The sequence below is a fragment of the Podarcis pityusensis genome, assembly GCF_964106645.2.
Source record: "Podarcis pityusensis genome assembly, chromosome: 2".
Classification (NCBI taxonomy): domain Eukaryota; kingdom Metazoa; phylum Chordata; class Lepidosauria; order Squamata; family Lacertidae; genus Podarcis; species Podarcis pityusensis.
The window spans coordinates 12118999-12140924 of record NC_138029.1 but is presented as its reverse complement, the minus strand read 5'-3'; the positions used below and the strand labels follow the sequence as shown (position 1 = coordinate 12140924).

The 21926-nt window shown below is 48.9% G+C and overlaps 2 protein-coding genes across 3 annotated transcripts in view; one reads left to right on the top strand and one right to left on the bottom strand.

Annotated features, from left to right (window-relative positions):
• STAT2 (signal transducer and activator of transcription 2) overlaps positions 1 to 21926 on the bottom strand; it is a 48519-nt gene that overhangs the window by 20761 nt on the left and 5832 nt on the right. For both annotated transcript variants that reach the window (XM_080994471.1, XM_080994472.1), the window contains exons 3-13: positions 19523 to 19682; positions 17054 to 17152; positions 15160 to 15252; positions 12895 to 12973; positions 11304 to 11386; positions 9910 to 10058; positions 9669 to 9827; positions 9477 to 9569; positions 8105 to 8164; positions 7927 to 7947; positions 6136 to 6229 (exon numbers count right to left, since the gene is read on the bottom strand). In XM_080994471.1, the coding sequence (XP_080850597.1) occupies positions 6136 to 6229; positions 7927 to 7947; positions 8105 to 8164; positions 9477 to 9569; positions 9669 to 9827; positions 9910 to 10058; positions 11304 to 11386; positions 12895 to 12973; positions 15160 to 15252; positions 17054 to 17152; positions 19523 to 19682 (1090 nt within the window). The remainder of the gene's footprint in view (positions 1 to 6135; positions 6230 to 7926; positions 7948 to 8104; positions 8165 to 9476; positions 9570 to 9668; positions 9828 to 9909; positions 10059 to 11303; positions 11387 to 12894; positions 12974 to 15159; positions 15253 to 17053; positions 17153 to 19522; positions 19683 to 21926) is intronic.
• The window catches only part of IL23A (interleukin 23 subunit alpha), a gene marked incomplete at its 5' end in the record, with an annotated part of 85378 nt that overhangs the window by 61241 nt on the left and 2211 nt on the right, over positions 1 to 21926 (top strand). The gene's annotated exons all lie outside the window — the stretch shown is intronic.

The window sequence follows — 21926 nt, the reverse complement described above, 5'->3', positions numbered from 1 at the left end:
AGTCCCTCAGAGTTTGGTCAAGTTTGCAAACCTCTGTCTGTAACGGAGCCCCTTAAACATGGCTCCGTCAGTCGCTGGCAGATTCCGACAGTGGTTGCTTTCGGAATCGCTTCCAACATAAAAGCTCCTTAACGGAAACACGTCTTCTGGACTCTCTGCGTGACAGTTTCCGGCGAGGAGTGGGTGTCCCTACAGGAGGTCCTGAAACCTCCCCACTGTTTTCGCTGGAAGTGTCTCTGAGCCATCCCTCCAGCTCACTTTCCCTCAGCTCAGCTCCTCTCCCCCTACTGGTTCCCTCTTCAGCTGCTGAGTCTCTCCCAACCTGTGTGAGCCCTTTCACTTCCCTTCCTTCCGATGGCAGTTCCCTGACATCCACCTCCCCTCCAGGGCCCCCTTCATCCCCTCTCGCCCCCTCCTCTACGGGCGGTGAGGAGGCAAAACCCCGGAATGAACTTCCTTCATCTTCCGATGTCCCGAACACTTCTCTCCACCTGTTGCGGTTCCTGGTCTCGAAGTACTCCTCCTCCTCAGAGTCCATCTCCCCTTCCCCTTCCGATTCCGAGAATCCTTCCAACTCCTCCTCCTCATCGGTGGTCCCAAAGTATTCCCTCCGGAACCTCTCCACAGGCTGAGGTTTCCTTGGGAACCTTTGATGGAACGTTTCTATCAATACCTCGTCATTGATATCTTCTGCCATTACCCAAGTGTTTTCTGACTCCGGTTCTCCTTCCCACGCTACCAAATACTCCACCTGATCCCCCTTCCATCTGGCGTCGAGGATTTCTGCCACATGGCTGCTGCATTCCCTTTCTTCTATGACCGGTCCCCGAGTGGCCATCCCTTCTCGTCCCCCCTCATACGGTGACAGTAACGACCTGTGAAATACTGGGTGCAGTTTCATGTGGTTGGGTAACCGGAGCCTGAAAGCCACTGGGTTGACCTGTTGAATGACCTCAAAGGGACCCAATCTCCTGGGTCTTAATTTCTTACAACCTCCTTTGAACGGCAACCCTTGGGTTGACAGCCACACCCTATCTCCCACCCTTATGGTTTCACCTTCCCTTCGGTTCTTGTCTGCCTGCCTCTTGTATTCTTCCTTCGCCCTTTCTAAGTTGAGTTGGAGCTGACGATGGATTGCTTCCATTTCTTCTACAAAATGCTCGGCTGCCGGGACACCCCATCTCTCCCCTTCTCCCCCTGGGAAAGCCCTGGGATGACACCCATAATTAGCCAAGAAGGGGCTCATCCCTGTGGACACATTCTCGGCATTGTTGTAGGCAAATTCCGCCAGCGCCAACTTTTCTACCCAGTCATTCTCTCTGTCATTGACATAACACCTCAGGTATTGCTGGAGGACCCCGTTTGCTCTTTCCGCCTGCCCGTTGGTTTCAGGGTGCCGGGCAGTCGAAAAGTTGACCTCCACCTGCAGTAAGCTCATGAGCTTCCTCCAGAACCTGGAAGTAAATTGTTTTCCTCGGTCTGAGACCACCCTCAATGGCACCCCGTGCAACCTAAAAATGTGTTCTACAAATAACTTCGCTGTCTCTTCCGCCGTGACTGCATGCGAGCAGGCTACAAAGTGGCACATCTTTGTTAGTAGGTCTACCACCACCATGATGGCTGTTTTCCCCTTGGACTTCGGCAGATCAGTCATAAAATCTATCGACACTGCCTCCCAAGGTCGTTCTGGGGTTGGTAAGGGTTCTAATAGCCCCGCCGGTGCCCGCCTCTCCCCTTTGGCTCGCTGGCATTGCTCACACCCTCTTACATACTCCCGTACATCTTCCCTCACCTTAGGCCACCAAAATTCCCTGGTGACCAACCACATGGTTTTGTGTTGTCCAAAATGCCCCGCCGTGGGGCTGTCGTGCAACTGCTTGAGTACCCTCCCCCTTAAGTCTCCTTCAGGGATATACAGTGCCCCTTTGTAATACAAAGCTCCATTTCTTTCCTCGAAACCCCCTGGTTCCTCTCCCTCACCCCTAAGACCTCTGAGCTTATTCTGGGCGTATTCATCATTCTCTGTTTCCTCTACCAGTTCTCTTTGTCCCACCAATGCGGCCCCACACACCCAGCGGTCCTCTGGAATGACATGTCTCTCTTCGGGTGCTCCCTCCCCCTCCAAATATTCAGGTTTGCGTGAGAGAGCGTCCGCCCTAATGTTCTCTGGGCCTGGCACGTAACAAATCTCAAAGTTAAATTTGGAGAACTCCTGGGCCCATCTCACTTGCCGTTGGTTGAGCACTCGTGCCGTCCTCCAATACTCTAGGTTCTTGTGGTCAGTGCACACTTGCACCTTATGTTGTGCGCCAATTAGCAGGTGCCTCCATCTCCGGAACGCCTCATGAATGGCTAGTAGTTCTCGGTCATACACCGTGTAGTTCCTCTCGGATTTGTTCAGCTTTCGCGAAAAAAAGGCACACGGTCTCCACTCTGACTCCTCCTTCCCTGGCTGCAGAAGCACCGCCCCAATAGCTCTGTCTGATGCGTCAGTTTCCACTCTCATCGGTTTTTGTAAATCCACATGCAGGAGTTGTTGTTCCGAGGCGAAGGCCCTTTTTAGTTCCTCAAATGCTCGCTCCGCCTCCTCAGTCCAAACGAACTTCTTCTTACTGCTGAGACAGTCCGTAATGGGCGCCGTCAGGTGGGCAAAGTTTCGGATGAACTTACGATAGAAGTTCCCAAATCCTAGGAACCTCTGCACATCCTTCCTTGTTTTGGGTGTTTTCCATTCCAGCACCGCCTGGACCTTGCCGGGATCCATGGCCAATCCCTTGTCTGACAGGCGATACCCCAGGAATTCCACCTCCTTGGTATGAAACTGACACTTCTCCAGTTTCACCCACAGCTGGTTGGCTTGCAGCCTGCTCAACACTTCTCTGACGTCTCTCACATGCTGCTCCTCATTCTCAGAATACACCAACACGTCGTCTAAGAAGGCCACACAATTCTTGTAAAGCAAAGGCCCCAGGACGTGGTTCATAAACGATTGAAAGCACGCGGAGCCTCCTTGTAGGCCGAAGGGCATAACTAAATATTCAAATGCCCCCAAAGGGGTGAACATGGTGGTTTTCCATTCATCCCCCTTCCTTATTCGTATCAGGTTGTACGCCCCCCTTAGGTCCAGTTTAGTAAAAATCTTTCCCTTCCTGACCCTTGTCAAAATGTCGTCAATCCTGGGCATAGGGAAAGCCACTGGTTCTGACACTGCATTTAAGGCCCTGAAGTCACACACAAGCCTCGGCTTGTTCGTGTTTTTTTTATCCACAAAAAACACTGGGCTGCCCCCCACCGCCCTGGACTCTCTGATGAACCCTCTCTTCAGGTTCTTGTCAATGAACTCTCTTAGCTCCTGCATCTCTCTGTCTGACATGGCGTACAGCTTGCCTACAGGGAGCTGTGCCCCAGGGAGTAAATTGATTTGACAGTCAAAGGGTCTATGCGGGGGTAGTTGGTCAGCTTCCCTTTCGCTGAAGACGTCGCGGAGATCTGCGTATTGTCGTGGTACCTTCACGTTCTCCGTTACTTCAGTCCCTGCTAGGGTGGCTTGGGCCCCTGCCAAACCCTTTCCCTCTTTGCAGTGTTCTAAGCAATGTGCTGAACCAAAAGAAACCACTCTCTGATGCCAGCCCACCAGCGGATCATGTAACGCTAGCCAGCTCATCCCCAATATAATGGGAGCTCCTCCCAAGGTGGCCACATTAAACGCTATCAGTTCGGTGTGCCTTGCCACCTTCATTATCATTGGGACGGTCTGCAAGCTGACTTCTCCTCCCAACAGCTCCCTGCCATCGATCGTGGTCACCTGCAGGGGGCTGCTTAAAGGGATCGTCTGTATCTGGTGTTCAGCTGCAAACTCTTTGCTCATGAAATTGCAGGAGCTGCCTGAGTCCAACAGCGCCTTTATCTTTAGAGGGTGTCCGTTTGGCAGCTCTAGCGCCACTTCTATCACTAGGGCGGGTTTAGGAGGTTCTGGCGTGGGCACTTTCACTGCTCTTTGGCCTGGCTGCTGTGCCCCGACGGTGGCAGCCAGGCGTTGGCTTTTACTTGCTTCGGTATTTCTTCCTCTCTTCCCTCCACAGCTCCTACCATCCCTTGCCATTCCTTCCTCTGGGGGCAGACTCTGGCAAAGTGACCTGGCTGTTGGCAGAGATAGCATTTCCGGGCGCCTTTTCCCTCCTTCTTTCCCCCCTCACTGGGCTTTGAAACTGCGCGCGCGCGCGCTGTTCCGATTTCCATCGGCTCTGCCGGCGGGAAAGTTGGCTCTGGAATGTCTGGAATGCGGAACTCCTTCCAACGTTCCCCCTTCCCTTCCCGCCTCTCCAATGCTCTCGCCTCCTGGCGCGCTCCTATGGTCAGCGCTGATTTGGTCAGCTGGTCCATAGACTCCGCCCTGGGCGCCCGGGAAAGTTCGTCTTTCACAGCCGAAGAAAGCCCTTCTTCAAAGAGCATTTGAATGGGTTCTGCCGATAGATCCCACCCCAATTTATGGATCAACATGGTGAACTCAGTCCAGTACTCACGGACAGATCGGCTCCCCTGTTTGCAAGCCATTAACTGTCTGCGGACCACTCCCTGTTCAATATCGCTGGAAAACATCAGATCCATGGCGCGAAAGAACTTCATCGTGTCCTTTAGGACGTCACTATTCGCTGCCATCAGGGGTCTAACCCAGTCTCTCGCCCCCTTTTCAAGATGCCCAATCACGAAAGCCACTCGTGATTCCTCGTCAGGGAATTCATCAAACTGCAGATTGAGGGCATATTGCATCTCTGTCCGAAAGCCATGATAGTCTTTGGGCTCCCCCCCAAACTTCTGCACCAATCCTGGTACCTTTCTGACGAGCTGGGTGTCTTTCCCCTTTTTGTCTGCATCCTGAGCCCTCCTCTCCTCAAGCCTCGCCGTCTGCAGCGCTAGCTGGACCTCCAACACCCGGTACCTTTCTTCCAGGCTTGGACCCGCTCCAGCTCCTGCTTCTCCGGTTCCGGCTGGGTTGCTCATGATGCCTTCTCCTGCACAAGCTGCTCACGAAGACTGTCGGAATGCTGTGATGGGACGATGAGCTGCTTGTGTGTAAAATCCTAGTCCCTCAGAGTTTGGTCAAGTTTGCAAACCTCTGTCTGTAACGGAGCCCCTTAAACATGGCTCCGTCAGTCGCTGGCAGATTCCGACAGTGGTTGCTTTCGGAATCGCTTCCAACATAAAAGCTCCTTAACGGAAACACGTCTTCTGGACTCTCTGCGTGACAGTTTCCGGCGAGGAGTGGGTGTCCCTACAGGAGGTCCTGAAACCTCCCCACTGTTTTCGCTGGAAGTGTCTCTGAGCCATCCCTCCAGCTCCCTTTCCCTCAGCTCAACTCCTCTCCCCCTACTGGTTCCCTCTTCAGCTGCTGAGTCTCTCTCAACCTGTGTGAGCCCTTTCACTTCCCTTCCTTCCGATGGCAGTTCCCTGACAGGAAGTATTCCATCATTTTATATAACCAGTCTGTTTTAGTTGGGACGCTGCTACTTTTCCAATTTTTGGCAATCAATAAATTTGCCGCCGTAGTTGCATACATAAATATATCTATAACGAACTGAAAAAGATGTTTAGATTTTCATTGGAAAAAAAACCCAGAATCCTTTCTCCTAGGTATCATGTCAGAGGAAATAAAAAGAACGGTCAGGGAAAGTCAATTTTATTCTTTTTCTTATTACTACTACTACTATTTATTAAATTTGTATACCACCCTATATCCGCAGGTCTCAGGGCAGTTCTCAAAATAAAATCACAATATAAAATCACAAAATAAATAATAAAAACAAAAACAAGAATGACCCAATAACCCCCCTCCCTAACACATTTCTTGTTTGAGCCACATAGAATGGAGGAAGAAAGTCTCAAAAAGAGCTGGCCAAAATGTCTTCCATATTTATTTTGCCGCACGTTGTTCAGAATTGTGTGGCAACCACAGTAGCAGGAAAAAATTGGGGTAGGTGGGTGGGGTTTGAGGCACAGGGTAACAGTGAGTCATCCCAGAGATCAAGACTTGAATTGTCAAGTCTTTCTTCCACCACAGCTGCACAAACACAAATTCCCATCCCAGAGCTGCAAACACACAAGAGTTTTGCATCTCCCCCATCACCAGGCCCTTACAATGTACTTGAAGTCACAGATGAGCCCCTCCACCTGGGGCCGGTCCATCACCATGGTTTTGGTGGTTGACGGCAAGATGTTGAACCTCCGAAACCTACAAATGAGAGAGGGAGAGATTTTAAAAAGCGCGTGCACACACACACACACACGTAATCTGTGAAAGCTTGCCATTCCCAGCTGGCCAGTAACAAGTTTATAGTCAGGTTGAGTTTTATTGTTATGCTATTCTGCTCAAGAAGGGACGCGGGTGGCGCTGTGGGTTAAACCACAGAGCCTAGGACTTGCCAATCAGAAGGTCAGCGGTTCGAATCTCCGCGATTCGAGTGAGCTCCCGTTGCTCGGTCCCTGCTCCTGCCAACGTAGCAGTTCGAAAGCATGTCAAAGTGCAAGTAGATAAATAGGTACCGCTCTGGCGGGAAGGTAAACGGCGTTTCTGTGCACTGCTCTGGTTCGCCAGAAGCGGCTTAGTCCTGCTGGCCACATGACCCGGAAGCTGTACGCCGGCTCCCTTGGCCAATAAAGCCAGGGTCGGCCATGACTGGACCTAATGGTCAGGGTCCCTTTACTTTTATTCTGCTCAAACAGCAGAATAGGAAGCCCAGCTGCCATGTTTCCTTCTGCTCATGTGCACCAGTTCTGGGGTTCAGCTTTCATGAGCAATGACTTGGATCGAGCCTTTTCTACATCCCAGAAGACACCTCCCTGCTGCCAATTTCCCTACCATGCAAGCAAGCAAATTTCACATCACCATCTCCAAACTGGTGTGTGTGTTTTGTAGAGGAATTCTGCAACATGCGATTGGATGCAACAATAATACTTTTGTGGTCAATTTGTATTGGACTGTCCAATCACCATTCTAGTTTATTAGTTGTATCGCGATGCCCCTCTAACCTTAATTACATTATTGCCGTTTGGTGGGGCACCTGCACTTCAGTTCAAAAAAAACAAGATAAATAAACAACAACCTGGAACATGTTTTTTTGGTACGAAGAGTTATGGGATTTCAGCAGGAAGTTACGGGAGATGCACTGATTGGAATCAAAGCAATACAGTGGACGCTCAGGTTGCGAACGTGATCCGTGCAGGAGGCACGTCCGCAACCCGCAGCGTCCGCAACCCGCAGCGCCGCGTCTGCGCACGCACGGGTTGTGATTTGGCACTTCTGCGCATGCGCAAAGCATGATTTTGTGTTTCTGTGCATGCGCATGCGCCAAAACCTGGAAGTAACCCATTCCGGTACTTTCGTGTTTCGGCACGTCCATAACACGAAAACGTGCAACCTGAAGCGTCTGTAACCCGAGGTATGAGTGTATGTCTACCCTGAAACTTTTAGAGGACTGAAAGCAGGGTTTGCATATGCGCATCGCAAAAACATCAAGAGCATAAATAAGAAAGATGGCAAGAGAAGAAGAGTTTGGATTTGATAGCCCGCTTTATCACTACCCAAAGGAGTCTCAAAGCGGCTCACATTCTCCTTTCCCTTCCTCCCCCACAACAAACACTCTGTGAGGTGAGTGGGGCTGAGAGACTTCAGAGAAGTGTGACTAGCCCAAGGTCACCCAACGGCTGCATGTGGAGGAGCGGGGAAGCGAACCCGGTTCACCAGATTACGAGACTACTGCTCCTAACCACTACACCATACTGGCTCAAGGGGCCCCAAGTTGCTGGGTAAGCAAAAGCCTGCCCCTTCCTCTGCCATGTAGGTGCCAAATCAGAACTTGTACCCCACCACCAGCCTCCCAATGGGCAAGGCTCACTATTTTCCATTGCCTTTCCACAGCTGTTGCTTACCTTTCCAAATTAGCAGCGTTCCTGCAAGAGATGAAGAAAAAGAAAGAGTTTTTAGCGGAAGATGACCCAGCCCTATGCCCTCCCCACAAGTCGCACCACTGCAATCTTCAGCCCTGCCCATGCGACTATAAAATGAAACCAAAACCAAAACCTTGGCACTTCACCAAGAGGAACCCACCGGTCGATCTCAATCTTCACCTCCATCGGGTGGTTTCGATCCAGGAGCTTCACCAGGAGCCTGAATTAAGTGGCAACAACAGTTTGTTATAACCCACAAGATCAAAAGTGGCAGGCAGCGGAGTTTCGCTCCGTAAGGGCAAGTGTGAGCCTGGCTCTGTTTCCTCCTTAAATCTCCATTTTTCAGCAGGACGGAGGATGGGAGCAAATGTAGAATTAGTGGGATCTGGTGCCACCTGCTGTTGGCAACCTTGCCACAACCCCACCACCAGGCCTCACTGACAGCAGGCCTCTGTCCTTCCTGAACCAAATCTTCCCTGCTCCCTCATTTTAAAATTCAATGGCTTTTAGTGCAATGTGCTTTGCTGAATATGTCTCTTGGATGCATATAATCAGAAGCCTCCTGATCCAATCACCTCTTCCATCAGGGATAGCGGAAACAGTGACCATCCAAGAAGTTGCTGGCCTCCTAAGTCCAATTCATCCCTGTGCTGGGCAGGGGCTGGCTTTGGTCTTTCAAATTTCAGTAACGCCCTGCGCAAGGCCAAAATCCGGCACCCCATTCCTCCCTCCCGTTCTGCTCAATTCACTAGGTCGAAGTTGTGACGTACCGCAGTGCCCCCTAAGCTCAGTGCCCAGTGGGGTGGAAATGGCTGCACTGTCATAATAATAATAATAATAATAATAATAATAATAATAATAATAATAAATTTTTATTTATACCCTGCCCTTCCCGGTTCGAGGACAGAGGTGCCTGGCGTTCGCTGGTCCATGGGGTCACGAAGAGTCGGACACGACTAAACGACTAAACAACAACTTCCCGGTTCAAAAACCAGGCTCAGGGCAGCTAACAACAAATTTAAAGCACTTTAAAACACTTAATTATAAAAGCAGCATAAAATACAGTATAAAAACATGAATAACAATAAAAATCAATTAGATACTCCCCAGGGCTAGCTGGCTGAATTGGTCCTACTTGGGCCAGCGAGGAGGCCAGGAGAGAATTAGCTGTGGGGTCTCAGAGAGGGTAATCTTCATAAAATGGGAGGGGGAGGGAAGGGAAATAAAAGATCAGGCTGAATTCAAATTAAAGGCCAGGTGGAATAGCTCTGTCTTACAGGCCCGACAGAAGGAGGTTAAATCCTGAAGGGCCCTAGTCTCATGGGACAGAGCATTCCACCAGGTCGGAGCCATCACTGAAAAGGCCCTGGTGGAGGACAGAACTGCCTCTGCCCCCTGGCCATGCTGGCTGGGGCCAATGGCAGCCTGACAACAACTGGAGAACCCCAAGCTGTTTGCCCAGTGGTTTTTAATTCATTCCAAAATGGCCGCCACCTGGAAGCCACTGCTGGATTAAGGACCTCTCTCCTCACCTGGCACGGACAGAGAACTTATTGCTGGTTCTCAGCACCAGAGGCCGGCGGTTGGGCAATGGCATGGAAGGCTGAATCTCCACCACAAATGCACTGGGGAGAAAGCAGAAAGATCTTCAGCACCCACAATCTCCCCCTACTCACTTCCTTGTCTCCCCTTATTCGACGGGTGCCCTCCCTTCCTCTTGGCACCTTTTCAGAAGACAGGCAATTTGCTCTTTCAGCCGCTTCTCCTGCTGGGGCAACTGGACCCGCAGGGGATCTCCTTCATAGGACACCTTCTGGCGCAGCTCCTCCAGGGTGCGAAGCAGCAGCAACAAATGGAAGAGGTTCTCAGCACTCCCGGTGAACCTACGGTGAAGCAAAACAGATGGTAGGAGCACAGGCTGGAGGTGCAGGCGAACTTACTGCAGACCTTCCCATTGAGACTTACCACTTCTCCAGTTCTGTCAAGCTGGTGTCACAATTGTCCCCAATACACGCCCGCCGCTGGCAGTCTTGCCACACCGCTAGCTCCACCAGCAGAAAGTCCCTCAGGGTATCGGAGCGGCCTAGCAGCTCGTTGATCCGATCCAGCAGTTCCTGGTAGAAAGACTGTGAATAAGTAAGAGTGTACCCACACACACAGGCCTAAGTGGGGTGGCAAAGGCAGCAAGGCATTACTGAGGGTCCTACGGTCCCTGGCACAGTGAAGACATTGCGAAAGATACATACCGTATTTTTCGCTCTATAAGACACACCCGACCATAAGACGCATCTGGTTTTAAGAGGAGGAAAACAAGAAACAAGAAAGCAACGCAAAGCCTCTTGAGCGAAGAGGGAGGAGCGCTCCCGCTGCGCTCAAGAGGCTTTGCGTGGCTATCGCTGAAGCCAGAAGAGCAAGAGGGACCACTGCGCACCAATCCCTCTTGCTCTTCTGGCTTCAGCGATAGCTGCGCAGCCTGCATTTGCTCCATAAGACGCAAACACATTTCCCCTTACTTATTAGCAGGGGAAAAGTGCGTCTTACAGAGCGAAAAATAGGGTACATCACAAGGGTACAGTGGTACCTTGGTTCTCAAATTTAAACCGTCCTTGGAGTCCATTTGACTCCCAAAACTGTTAGAAGGTGGCTTCCGATCGGCCGCAGGAATTTCCTGCACTCAAGTGGAACATTTTCGGCTTCCAAAAAGCATTCGTAAACCGCAACACTTACTTCCGGGTTTGTGGTGTTTGGGAGACGATTTGTTTGACAACTAAGCCGTTCAGGAACCAAGGTACCACTGTGTTTTGGGAAATGATACATGACGAGATAAAAAAGATGTTTAAAGTGAGCATGGGGAAAAACAACCACCCTGAAGTATTTCTGTTAGGGATTATAGGGGCAGAAATACCCCCAAAGTTTGTTATTTATGTATGTAACAACTGCAGCTAGGATTCTTTATGCACAGAAATAAAGGCAGAAGAAGTTCCCACCAAAGAAGAATGGGTAAGGTAGACGATGCAGGATGGGCAAAATTAAGAGGATCTCATGATGAGTGTTTCATGGAATAATGGATGCCTTTCTCAGACAGTTTAAAGAAATACTATAGTATGATGAGCTCAGGAGCAGGATTTGAGCTACAAGCCACAGAAGCAATTAGAATATAATATTGTGGCTATGATTTGATAGGAGGCAGGGAGCAGCAGAAGGGCAGAAACAACAACTCCATGGAAAATGGGATGGGAAGTAAAAAAAATAAATAAGAGAAAAGACGAAATTGTGATTTTATTGCATGTGTTAAAAATGTTGAAACTTAATAAAATATCATTGGAAAAGAGAGAGAGAAAGATAGTGTTCAGACTCACTTTGCGGCAACGGTTCACATTATTCACCATGTCCTGCAATGCCCGTGTTCTTTGGGCTGCAACCTCAGGAGTGAGTGTACTTCCTGCAAGAGAAAAATTGCATTTAATACCACGGGTGAGGTCGGCGGTAGCTACTTCCAAGCCAAGAAGGACCCACCGGAAGCTGCCAACTATTGCCTCGGGGAAGTTCGGTTCCTGGCGTCTCGCCAGCCAGCAAGGGTAGACAGGAAACACAAGGCACATTACGGATGTGCTTCCTTTGTGGGTTCTTTATAATAATTTTATAATAATAATAATATATTATTTATACTCCAGTTTCCCCAGCTACTCTAGGTGGCTCACAATCGAGTTTTAAAAACAACTCAGCATCAAATATTAAAAACTTCCCTAAACAGGGCTGCCTTCAGATGTCTTTTAAAGATAAGATAGCTGCTTATTTCCTTCACATCTGAAGGGAGGGTGTTCCACAGGGCGGGCGCCACTACCGAGAAGGCCCTCTGTCTGGTTCCCTGTAACCTCACTTCTCGCAATGAGGGAACCGCCAGAAGGCCCTCGGCGCTGGATCTCAGTGTCCAGGTGAAAGATGGGGGTGGAGACGCTCCTTCAGGTATACAGGACCAAGGCCATTTAGGGCTGTAAAGGTCAGCATCAACACTTTGAATTGTGCTTGGAAACGTACTGGGAGCCAATGCAGCTCTCAGAGGACTGGTGTTATGTGGTTCTGGTGGCCACTCCCAGTCACCAGTCTAGCTGCCACATTCTGGATTAATTGCAGTTTCCGGGTCACCTTCAAAGGTAGCCCCACGTAGAGCACGTTGCAGTAGTCCAAGCGGGAGATAACTAGAGCATGCACCACCCTGGCGAGACAGTCTGAAGGCAGGTAGGGTCTCAGTCTGCATACCAGGTGGAGCTGGTAGACAGCTGCCCTGGACACAGACTTAACCTGCGCCCCCATGGACAGCTGTGAGTCCAAAATGACTCCCAGGCTGCGCACCTGGTCCTTCAGGGGCACAGTTACCCCATTCAGGACCAGAGAGTTTTGCTTTCAGTCGCTGTTTTGGTGTGACAGTAACTCTCTCTTTCCTTGCTTTGCAAAAAGTCCCGTCAATAAATAAGTCTTCAAAGTGCCTCAATTTATTTTTTTTGTTTATTTGTTGCCACAATAGATTGGCATGGCTAGCCCACTAGAGTTTGTAAAGGGGAGATGTGAAAGATGGAGGCATCTACAGAATCTAAGCTGGAAGATTAGAGACACCACAATGGTTCGGCACACAGAAACCCACGTACCCACACCTGCCAGCTGTTTTTAGGCATGTGGCATGGAAATCAGAAGACAGGAAGGCAAAGATTGTGGACTTTGCAAGAGAAATCAGGGCAAGTTGTCTGTTTTTAAAAGAGACCATCCCCAGCAATTAAGGACAGTTGAAGAGAACAGTTCTCCTCCAATCTTAGCCATGCCTCTGAATACCAGTTGAAGGAAATCACAGGTGGATGGAGGACTGTGTATTGCTTGCAGACTCCCCAAGGGTATCTGACTGGCCACTGGGAGAACAGGATGCTGGACTAGGTGAACTCTTCTTGCATTCCTCACCCAACATCTGGTGCGTCTTGTAACGGAAGTCAAAGGCATCCTGCAGATCTTCAAGATGGCCTACGGAACATTTCAGGCCCTATGGAGCAGAACCAGGTGGCATTCTCAGTCAAAGCAAGCAACTCCAAACAGGTGGGACCAGGGATGCCCTGCCTGCATGACAACCCACCCTGAAGAGTAAGGGCTAAACAGGAGCCCACCCACTCCCACACCGAGCGCCTGTCTGTTGTCTAGACGGCCTCGGCCCAGTATACCTGAAGGAGCATCTCCACCCCCATCATTCAGCCCAGACACTGAGGTCCAGCTCTGAGGGCCTTCTGGCGGTTTCCTCACTGCGAGAAGTGAAGCTACAGGGAACCAGGCAGAGGGCCTTCTCGGTAGTGGCACCCGCCCTGTGGAACGCCCTCCCATCAGATGTCAAGGAAATATACAACTATCTGACTTTTAGAAGACATCTGAAGGCAGCCCTGTTTAGGGAAGTTTTGAATGTTTGATGCTTTATTGTGTTTTTAATATTCTGTTGGGAGGTGCCCAGAGTGTCTGGGGAAACCCAGCCAGATGGGTGGTGTATTAATAATAATAATAATAACCAACTCTGGCCAGACTAGCAGCTGCCTATTCCCAAAATGGGAGTGAAGGGATGCAACTACCCCTTTTTTAAAAAACAGGAGGTTGTGAGAGAAAAACTGAAGTGTGTGGGACAGGGAGCGCATTGTGATCTGTGTGGCAACAGATGTTATGGCAAGACCTCTAAAAGGCCACCTTCAAATACTGCCCCAGTAAATTCCCATGATTTCTGCCGGGGCAGCATTTGAGGGCCTCACATAAGACCCGCCATCAGTTGCCGCCTCCACAACCGGGTAAATTGAGGCGGAAGTCTCAGACCGCTCAGCACTCCCAAAGGCATCAACAGGCACAAACAGGGTCTGAACTTTGCACTGGACTAAGGGGCCAACGGAAACAACACGTTTTCTCTTGGGGGGAGGTTGACAATCCCTTTTTCCAAGCCTATTCCAAATCAAGTTGTAGGGGTGGGACCCCCATTATTTACTTTTGAGGGTCCCCCTCCCAATTTCCCTTAAGCAGGGGAATGGCCTAGATCAGGAGATATTTACCAAAGGGGCTAAACCATTTCAACACTCAGCCAATTTGTATAGGCCTACAGGAAGTATTTGCTATTCAGGAAAAAAGCATTTCTCTCTGTAAGCTCCGTTCAAGCTTCACATTTACCAAACCGCACGTTGGCTCTGCCCCAAGTTGGCGAGGTTCTTTTGACATCAACAGGAAATAGAGCCTTTAGTGTCATCGGACCAGGCCTGCAAAAAGCTTTTCCAGCAGAGATTCAGCAAGCACCTTCTGTTTCAACCTCTAAACACCTGCTGAAAACCTTTCAATTCTGGCAGGTTTACGCAGGCGATTCAGAACCCATCTTTCCATGACCGTTAGCTGATGAGCTACAGTTTTAATTTTTGCGTGTGTGCTTTTATTATATGCAGATATTTTTGTAAACGGTTTTGATATTCTTAATGATATAGTGGGATGAAAATGATATAGTGGGATGAAGACCCCAGTCACCCACCACTTACATTTGCATCCCTCTATTAAAAAAATTACAATATGCAAATATTATGCAAATATGCTCATGCCCTGAGAGCCATCTGAAACCCAGCAACATGCCTGGGGGAAAAGGAAGCCTAAGGTAAAGGGACCCCTGACCATTAGGTCCAGTCGTGACCGACTCTGGGGTTGCGGCGCTCATCTCGCTTTACTGGCCGAGGGAGCCGGCGTACAGCTGCCGGGTCATGCGGCCAGCATGACTAAGCTGCTTCTGGCAAACCAGAGCAGCACACGGAAACGCCGTTTACCTTCCCGCTGGAGTGATACCTATTTATCTACTTGCACTTTGACGTGCTTTCAAACTGCTAGGTTGGCAGGAGCAGGAACCGAGCAACGGAAGCTCACCCCGTTACGATAATAATAATAATAATAATAATAATAATAATAATAATATAAAAAACTAAATTAAACCCTGCAACAGGTCATGGGAGGGGAGGGAGTCTGTACAAATACACTGCATTTATATCAGCTATAGCTCCTGGCATCTACTACATGAACAGGGTCAGGAAGAGGATCACAGCATATTGCACACAAAATGGGTGGCGTACAGGATCTGTTGAATTAACACATCCAAGAATTGGAAATCCCTGCAAATGACACTGCAACCAAAGGGAAGCAACCCAGCAGGTATTACACACACACTCTCACCTGAATAGCCCTTCGCATATCCATGAGCCGGCTCTCAATGTTGTGATGTGGGTTGAGGACCACAGAGGCACTAGGGGGTGGTTCCACCCGTGCCTGCAGAGGGAGGGAGAGGAAACAAAACAGATGGACTTGGAAACTATGCACTGGTGCTGAGGATCATCACTGCAGAAGGCACACAGAGATAGTATGTGCCTAGGATTGCCCATCTTCTCCAGTTCCACGCACACAGAAAGCAAGCCTGTTGTAGAGCCCCAAAGGTGTCAGCCGTTTTAAAGTTTCTAGCCCTCACTGTTGTGAAAATTCATTTGAAAAACAAATTCAAAAGGGACTGACCACCTGCACCTTACGTGAATACTTCCCTGTTCTTCTTTCTGTCAACCACACATCACTGCTCTTATTACTCGCTTATCTGGACCATTCTTCTATTCGCTACCGTAACACCAGTGTGTGAGTGAGAGAGAGAGTGAGCGCAGATCTGGCAAATTTTCCAATGCCAAGGTCAGTTCTAAGATGCAAACTGAAAACATGGATGCAAAAAAAGCAAGTAAAGGCACCTCACAGTACAGTGGTACCTCAGGTTAAGTACTTAATTTGTTCCGGAGGTCTGTTCTTAACCTGAAACTGTTCTTAACCTGAAGCACCACTTTAGCTAATGGAGCCTCCTGCTGCTGCCACGCCGCCAGAGCACAATTTCTGTTCTCATCCTGAAGCAAAGTTCTTAACCTGAGGTACTATTTCTGGGTTAGCGGAGTCTGTAACCTGAAGCATCTGTAACCTGAAGCGTATGTAACCCGAGGTACTACTGTACAATTTAGTAACTAGTATGGCTCACTTTCAGTGAAAATCAGGGGTCGGCAACGTGTGGCCCATAGGCCAGATGAGGCCCACAAAGACCGTTTTACCAGCTCATGAGCCACCCCTGAACCGAGCCACACTGGAAATTGCGTGTGCGCATGTCCAGACGCCAAAAATCGCTTCTGCGCATGTGTGATTTTCGGCGTCTGGGCATGTGCAGAAGCGATTTCCGGCACCGCAGACATGCGCAGATGCGATTTCCAGCATCGCATTGCACCAGACCGGGCCACGGACAATCTCTGTGGGAGTGATTCGGCCCATGGCCGGTAAACCTTGCCAACTCGTGGCATAAATACAGTGGTACCTCAGATTACATACGCTTCAGGTTACAGACTCCGCTAACCCAGAAATAGTCCTTCAGGTTAAGAACTTTGCTTCAGGATGAGAACAGAAATCGCGCAGCAGCGATGTGGCGGCAGTGGGAGGCCCCATTAGCTAAAGTGGTGCTTCAGGTTAAGAACAGTTTCAGGTTAAGAATGGACCTCCGGAACGAATTAAGTACTTAACCTGAGGTACCACTGTACTGAACAGAAGCATGTGCTGAGAGCAAACGATGGGAGGAAATTAAGGAGGTGGAAGCTTCCAACAAACTAGGGCTGTGACCAAGAGACATTGTGCCGCTCGGAAGGAGGATGAGGAGAACTGTAGCACAAGGAGCATATCTGGCAGCCCAGCATGAGCACCAAGCGTCTCCACCCCCATCGTTCTGCCCGGACACTGAGGTCCAGCGCCGAGGGCCTTCTGGCGGTTCCCTCACTGCGAGAAGCAAAGCTACAGGGAACCAGGCAGAGGGCCTTCTCAGTAGTGGCACCCGCCCTGTGGAACGCCCTCCCACCAGATGTCAAAGAGAAAAACAACTACCAGACTTTTAGAAGACATCTGAAGGCAGCCCTGTTTAGGGAAGCTTTTAGTGTTTAATAGGTTATTGTATTTTAGTGTTCTGTTGGAAGCCGCCCAGAGTGGCTGGGGAAACCCAGCCAGATGGGCGGGGTATAAATAATAAATTATTATTATTTTATTATAAGCGAGTTTCTCTTACCCGCGACCCAGCCAAGGCTTCTGCGAGGATCCCTTGCTCTTCTCTCAGCAAGCCATCAATGAAGTTGGCCAGTTGCTCTGGATGATCTTGATACTTGGCCTGGAAGGAAAGGCCACAGCAAAATGACCCAAAAGGACATGGAAGCATGCTGCAACAATCCGGTTTCAGTACTGACAGGAGGAGGAGGTACTTCCCACATTCATTCATTCAATCATTCATCTAATCTCTGCTAGATAAGAATGGGAATTAAAGTTAAGCGAATACTTGGAACTCGCAAAAATGACCAAATAATTAAGGAATAAAGCAATCGATGTAGTCCAAAAGGAGTGGGAACGCTTTAACACTTGTCTAATGAGACAAGATTCAACAAGCAAAATATGGTTGTGCCTAGAATAAATCTGTAAATAGAAAAAATGTTTCCAAGATGAGGACAGGAATTGAAATACAGGAAAAAACTGTATCAGATAGATAGAATGAATTGTGGAGAGGTAGATGGAAGTTGAAAATATGATAACAAAAGAGATCTATTCCAAAATGGAAAGTATTTTGTTTGAGAATTGATGTTTTGGATAGTATTGTATAGTTAAATTCATTTCATTTTTGTTCATGATTTGCTTTTCTTCCCCCCCCCCCCCGTTTTTCTTTTTTTTGTTTTCTGTAGATTTGTTTGCTATGTCTCGTCTTGTTTATATTTGCACAAAACTCAATAAAAATCAGAAAGGGGGGGGGGAATATTTATTTATTTATTTTATTTCTATACCGCCCTATACCCAAAGGTTACATCACATCACAACCTTGAGGAATTCTATGCTTTTTGCATTTCACATTTTCTCTCTTTGCTCATGCATGTGTGCGTAACACACATAAATATGAATCCCCTACCTCTCCCTCACTGCCAACTGAGAATATATTGAAGATATTAAAGATATACCTCAATATAGACGATAAAGTGGGCTTCAGTCCACCTAGGTTTTTTCCCACAATACAACACACACAAATGCACATATACATACAGACTCATCCCATTCTTCCAATTATGAAGTTGTTTCAACCAATTTTAATTTTGTATTTTGTGTGTGTGTGTAGTAATTTTATTAAATTCTGTTTCACAACTTCAAATAAACATTTTACAAACTTTAGAATATCCAGTGACTTCCCTTCTTCTCTTTCCATGGTTCATTTTACATATCACATACATCCCTGCATATTTTACTCTAACCATTCAAATCATGTTTACATCCATCCAAAATTATTCACTCTGTTGAATTTATCTTAATGCTGCCAGTGTTTTTGGTTCTACACAGCTCTTTTCCATATACAGTGGTACCTCAGGTTACATACGCTTCAGGTTACAGACTCCACCAACCCAGAAATAGTGCTTCAGGTTAAGAACTTTGCTTCAGGATAAGAAGAGAAATTGTGCTCCGGCGGCGCGGCGGCAGCAGGAGGCCCCATTAGCTAAAGTGGTGCTTCAGGTTAAGAACAGTTTCAGGTTAAGAACAGACCTCCGGAACGAATTAAGTACTTAACCCGAGGTACCACTGTAGTCAATAAATGTTTCCCAATCTTCCTTAAACTTTAATTTTGCATTGAGTGGATAAGAAACCTAAGAAACAACAGTACAATCCTAGGCCTTCTCAACAGAGGCCTCTCAGTTGCCAAATGCCCTGCCACAAAACCGTATTTTTCGTCCTATAGGACGCACTTTTTCCCCTCCAAAAATGAAGGGGAAATGTGTGTGCGTCCTATGGGGCGAATGCAGGCTTTCACTGAAGCCTGGAGAGCGAGAGGGGTCGGTGCGCACCGACCCCTCTAGCTCTCCAGGCTTCAGGAAGCTCTGCGCAACCCTCGGGAGACCGGCGCGACTTCCGAGGGCTGCGCATAGCTGCCTACAGTCCCGGGCTTCGCGCAGCTTTCCGCAAGCCTGGGGAGACCGGCGCAACTTCCCGCTGGGCTCCCTAGGCTTGCGGATAGCAGGCTGTTCTCAGGGCTGGGAAAGCTCGGGCTTCCCCCACGCCTGGGGGGAAATAAATTTCTTTTTCTTTATTTCCCCCCCCCCCAAAAAAAACTAGGTGCACCCTATGGGGCGAAAAATACGGTATGCTGTTTTTAAATGTGGCAGTTGGACTGCACATTTTTAGGCACTGCGTTTACTTCTCAAGATTTTTAGAAGCCCCGTCGGACGTTCAGGTTCCAAAAGAACGTTCGCAAACCGGAACACTCACTTCCGGGTTTGCGGCATTCGGGAGCCGAAACGTTAGAGAACTAAGCTGTTTGAAAACCAGGGTACGACTGTATATAGAATTTCATTTACATGAATTTTGGGGTCTTAAACTGGTTTTTAGAGTTTTGTATGCCTTTGCCTTCTCCACGGCCTATCTTCCCAGGGAAATACTAGTTCTGCTTTGGCTGTTTCCCTACGGCTCAGCCCTCCAATATGCATAAAAACTTAACACCCCGGGCCCATACCTGTAGGTTGAGTTTGGAGCGGCGCAGGTTGTGCTTGAGGACCATGTTAGAATTGTTTTCTTCCCCCAAAACGAGACGTCCGAGTTGATCGTCGAGCAGCCCCAGCATGGTGTGGAAAAGGCTGTAAGCCTGCAATGGGTCAGATCGTGCCGCTTCGTTCCTGAAAGGAACACGAAGGAGAAATGGCAGAGGGAGGGTGAATCCTTGGCTCAAATGCACAAAAGCAAGGATATACAGTGGTCCCTCTGGATGTGAACGGGATCCACGACTGCGCGTTTTGCCGCTTCTGCGCATGACATCATTTTGAGCGTCTACGCATGCGCGAGCGGCGAAACCCGGAAGTAACGCCTTCCGTTACTTCCAAGTCGCCGCAGAGCGCAACCCGAAAATGCTTAACCTGAAGCGTATTCATCCCGAGGTATGACTGTAGATCAAGGTTTCCCAGCTTAGGCCTCCAGCTGTTTTTGGACTACAGTTCCCATCATCCCTGACCACTGGTCCTGCTAAGCTAGGGATGATGGGAGTCGTAGTAATTTTTGATATAACCGTAAAAACGACAGTGGTACCTTGGGTTACATACGCTTCAGGTTACATATGCTTCAGATTACAGACTCCGCTAACCCAGAAATATTACCTCAGGTTAAGAACTTTGCTTCAGGATGAGGACAGAAATCGTGCAGTGGCGGCGCGGTGGCAGCAGGAGGCCCCATTAGCTCAAGTGGTGCTTCAGGTTAAGAACAGTTTCAGGTTAAGTACAGACCTCCGGAACGAATTAAGTACTTAACCGAGGTACCAGTGGTTCTTAACCTGAAACTGTTCTTAACCTGAAGCACCACTTTAGCTAATGGGGCCTCCCGCTGCCGCCGCACTGCTGGAGCATGATTTCTGTTCTCATCCTGAAGCAAAGTTCTTAACCCGAGGTACTATTTCTGGGTTAGTGGAGTCTGTAACCTGAAGCGTATGCAACCTGAGGTACCACTGTACTCTGAAAAATTCAGCGGTGTAGCGTGGGTTGTCAGCACCTGGGACAAGGCAAGTAATTTGCGCCCCCTAACCCGGGGCAAGGCAAGTAATTTGCGCCCCCTAACCCGGGGCAAGGCAAGTAATTTGCGCCCCCTAACCCGGGGCAAGGCAAGTAATTTGCGCCCCCTAACCCGGGGCAAGGCAAGTAATTTGCGCCCCCTAACCCGGGGCAAGGCAAGTAATTTGCGCCCCCTAACCTGGGGCAAGGCAAGTAATTTGCGCCCCCTAACCCGGGGCAAGGCAAGTAATTTGCGCCCCCTAACCTGCCGCCGCTGCCAGCTTCTTCTTGCTGCTGCCTGGTCTGGTCTGGTGTGGTTCTCTCCCGCGCTCAGCGCTGTGCTGGGCAGCCGCTGCACTGTCCCTCCCCCAGATAGTCCCTCGCTCTCTCTCCGCACCGCACGCCTGGCACCCACCCCCTCCACAGTGGGCGGCGACCCAGCGGCTTGGATCGGATTCGCAGCCAGCACTGCAGTGAGAGAGAGTGAGTGAGCCAGGTAGGGGCAGAGAGCTGCGAGTGCGAGCGCGCCCCCCCCCAGATGTTGCGCCCGGTGCGGCCGGGGCCCCCCCTGCACCCCCCATGCTACGCCACTGGAAAAATTTAGTACTCCAAAAATGAAACTTCCATCTGGTTGTAAGTATTAAGATTATACCAGCAAGAATGAGTCTTTCTGTAAAAAATAATGACTGAAATAAAGTCTTACTGACTAGTGATTTAAATCGATTTGATTTAAATCAAATCCACCTTGGCCACAAGGGTGCTTTACTTGTCCAAACCAAGAGCAGCTGGTGAGGAGACGCAGTACTTCGCACTTGGGACTCCCAGTGACAGAGTCACTGCTATTTGATGGGGAAAATTGGGGGGGGGGGGGGTGAGGCAGCAAATAAATTCCAGGGTGTGTGGGTGAGGAATGGGAACAACACAACATAAAATTTTGCTTCCCTCATGGGGCTAAAATTCCCAGTGTTCCCTGTGAAGAGGTATTGATAGTTAAACCACTTTGAGAATTGCAGCTCCGTGAATGGAATCGGGGCGTCTCCTAAGAATTCTTTCTTTTTTAAAAAAAATCAGTCTTTATTGGTTTATAAACTACACAGACACACAAAGAAAATAAAATAAAACACACAGCACATAACTCAATAAAACAGAACAAAACAGTACAATAGGAAAACACAAAAATATTTCAGCCATCGATTTCCAACCTCCTAAAAACTCTCAGCATCCGTAACAAAGCAGAGGTCTCATAATTCTTTGAGGGTTATCAAGTGGTATTTTTCTTTAAAAAAGAGGTGCCGGAACTGACAATGAACACATCCCTTGTTCTCTTATAATGGAAATGGAGCTCACCTGAGAGGTGCCGGAACTGAGTTACGGCTGGGGGGG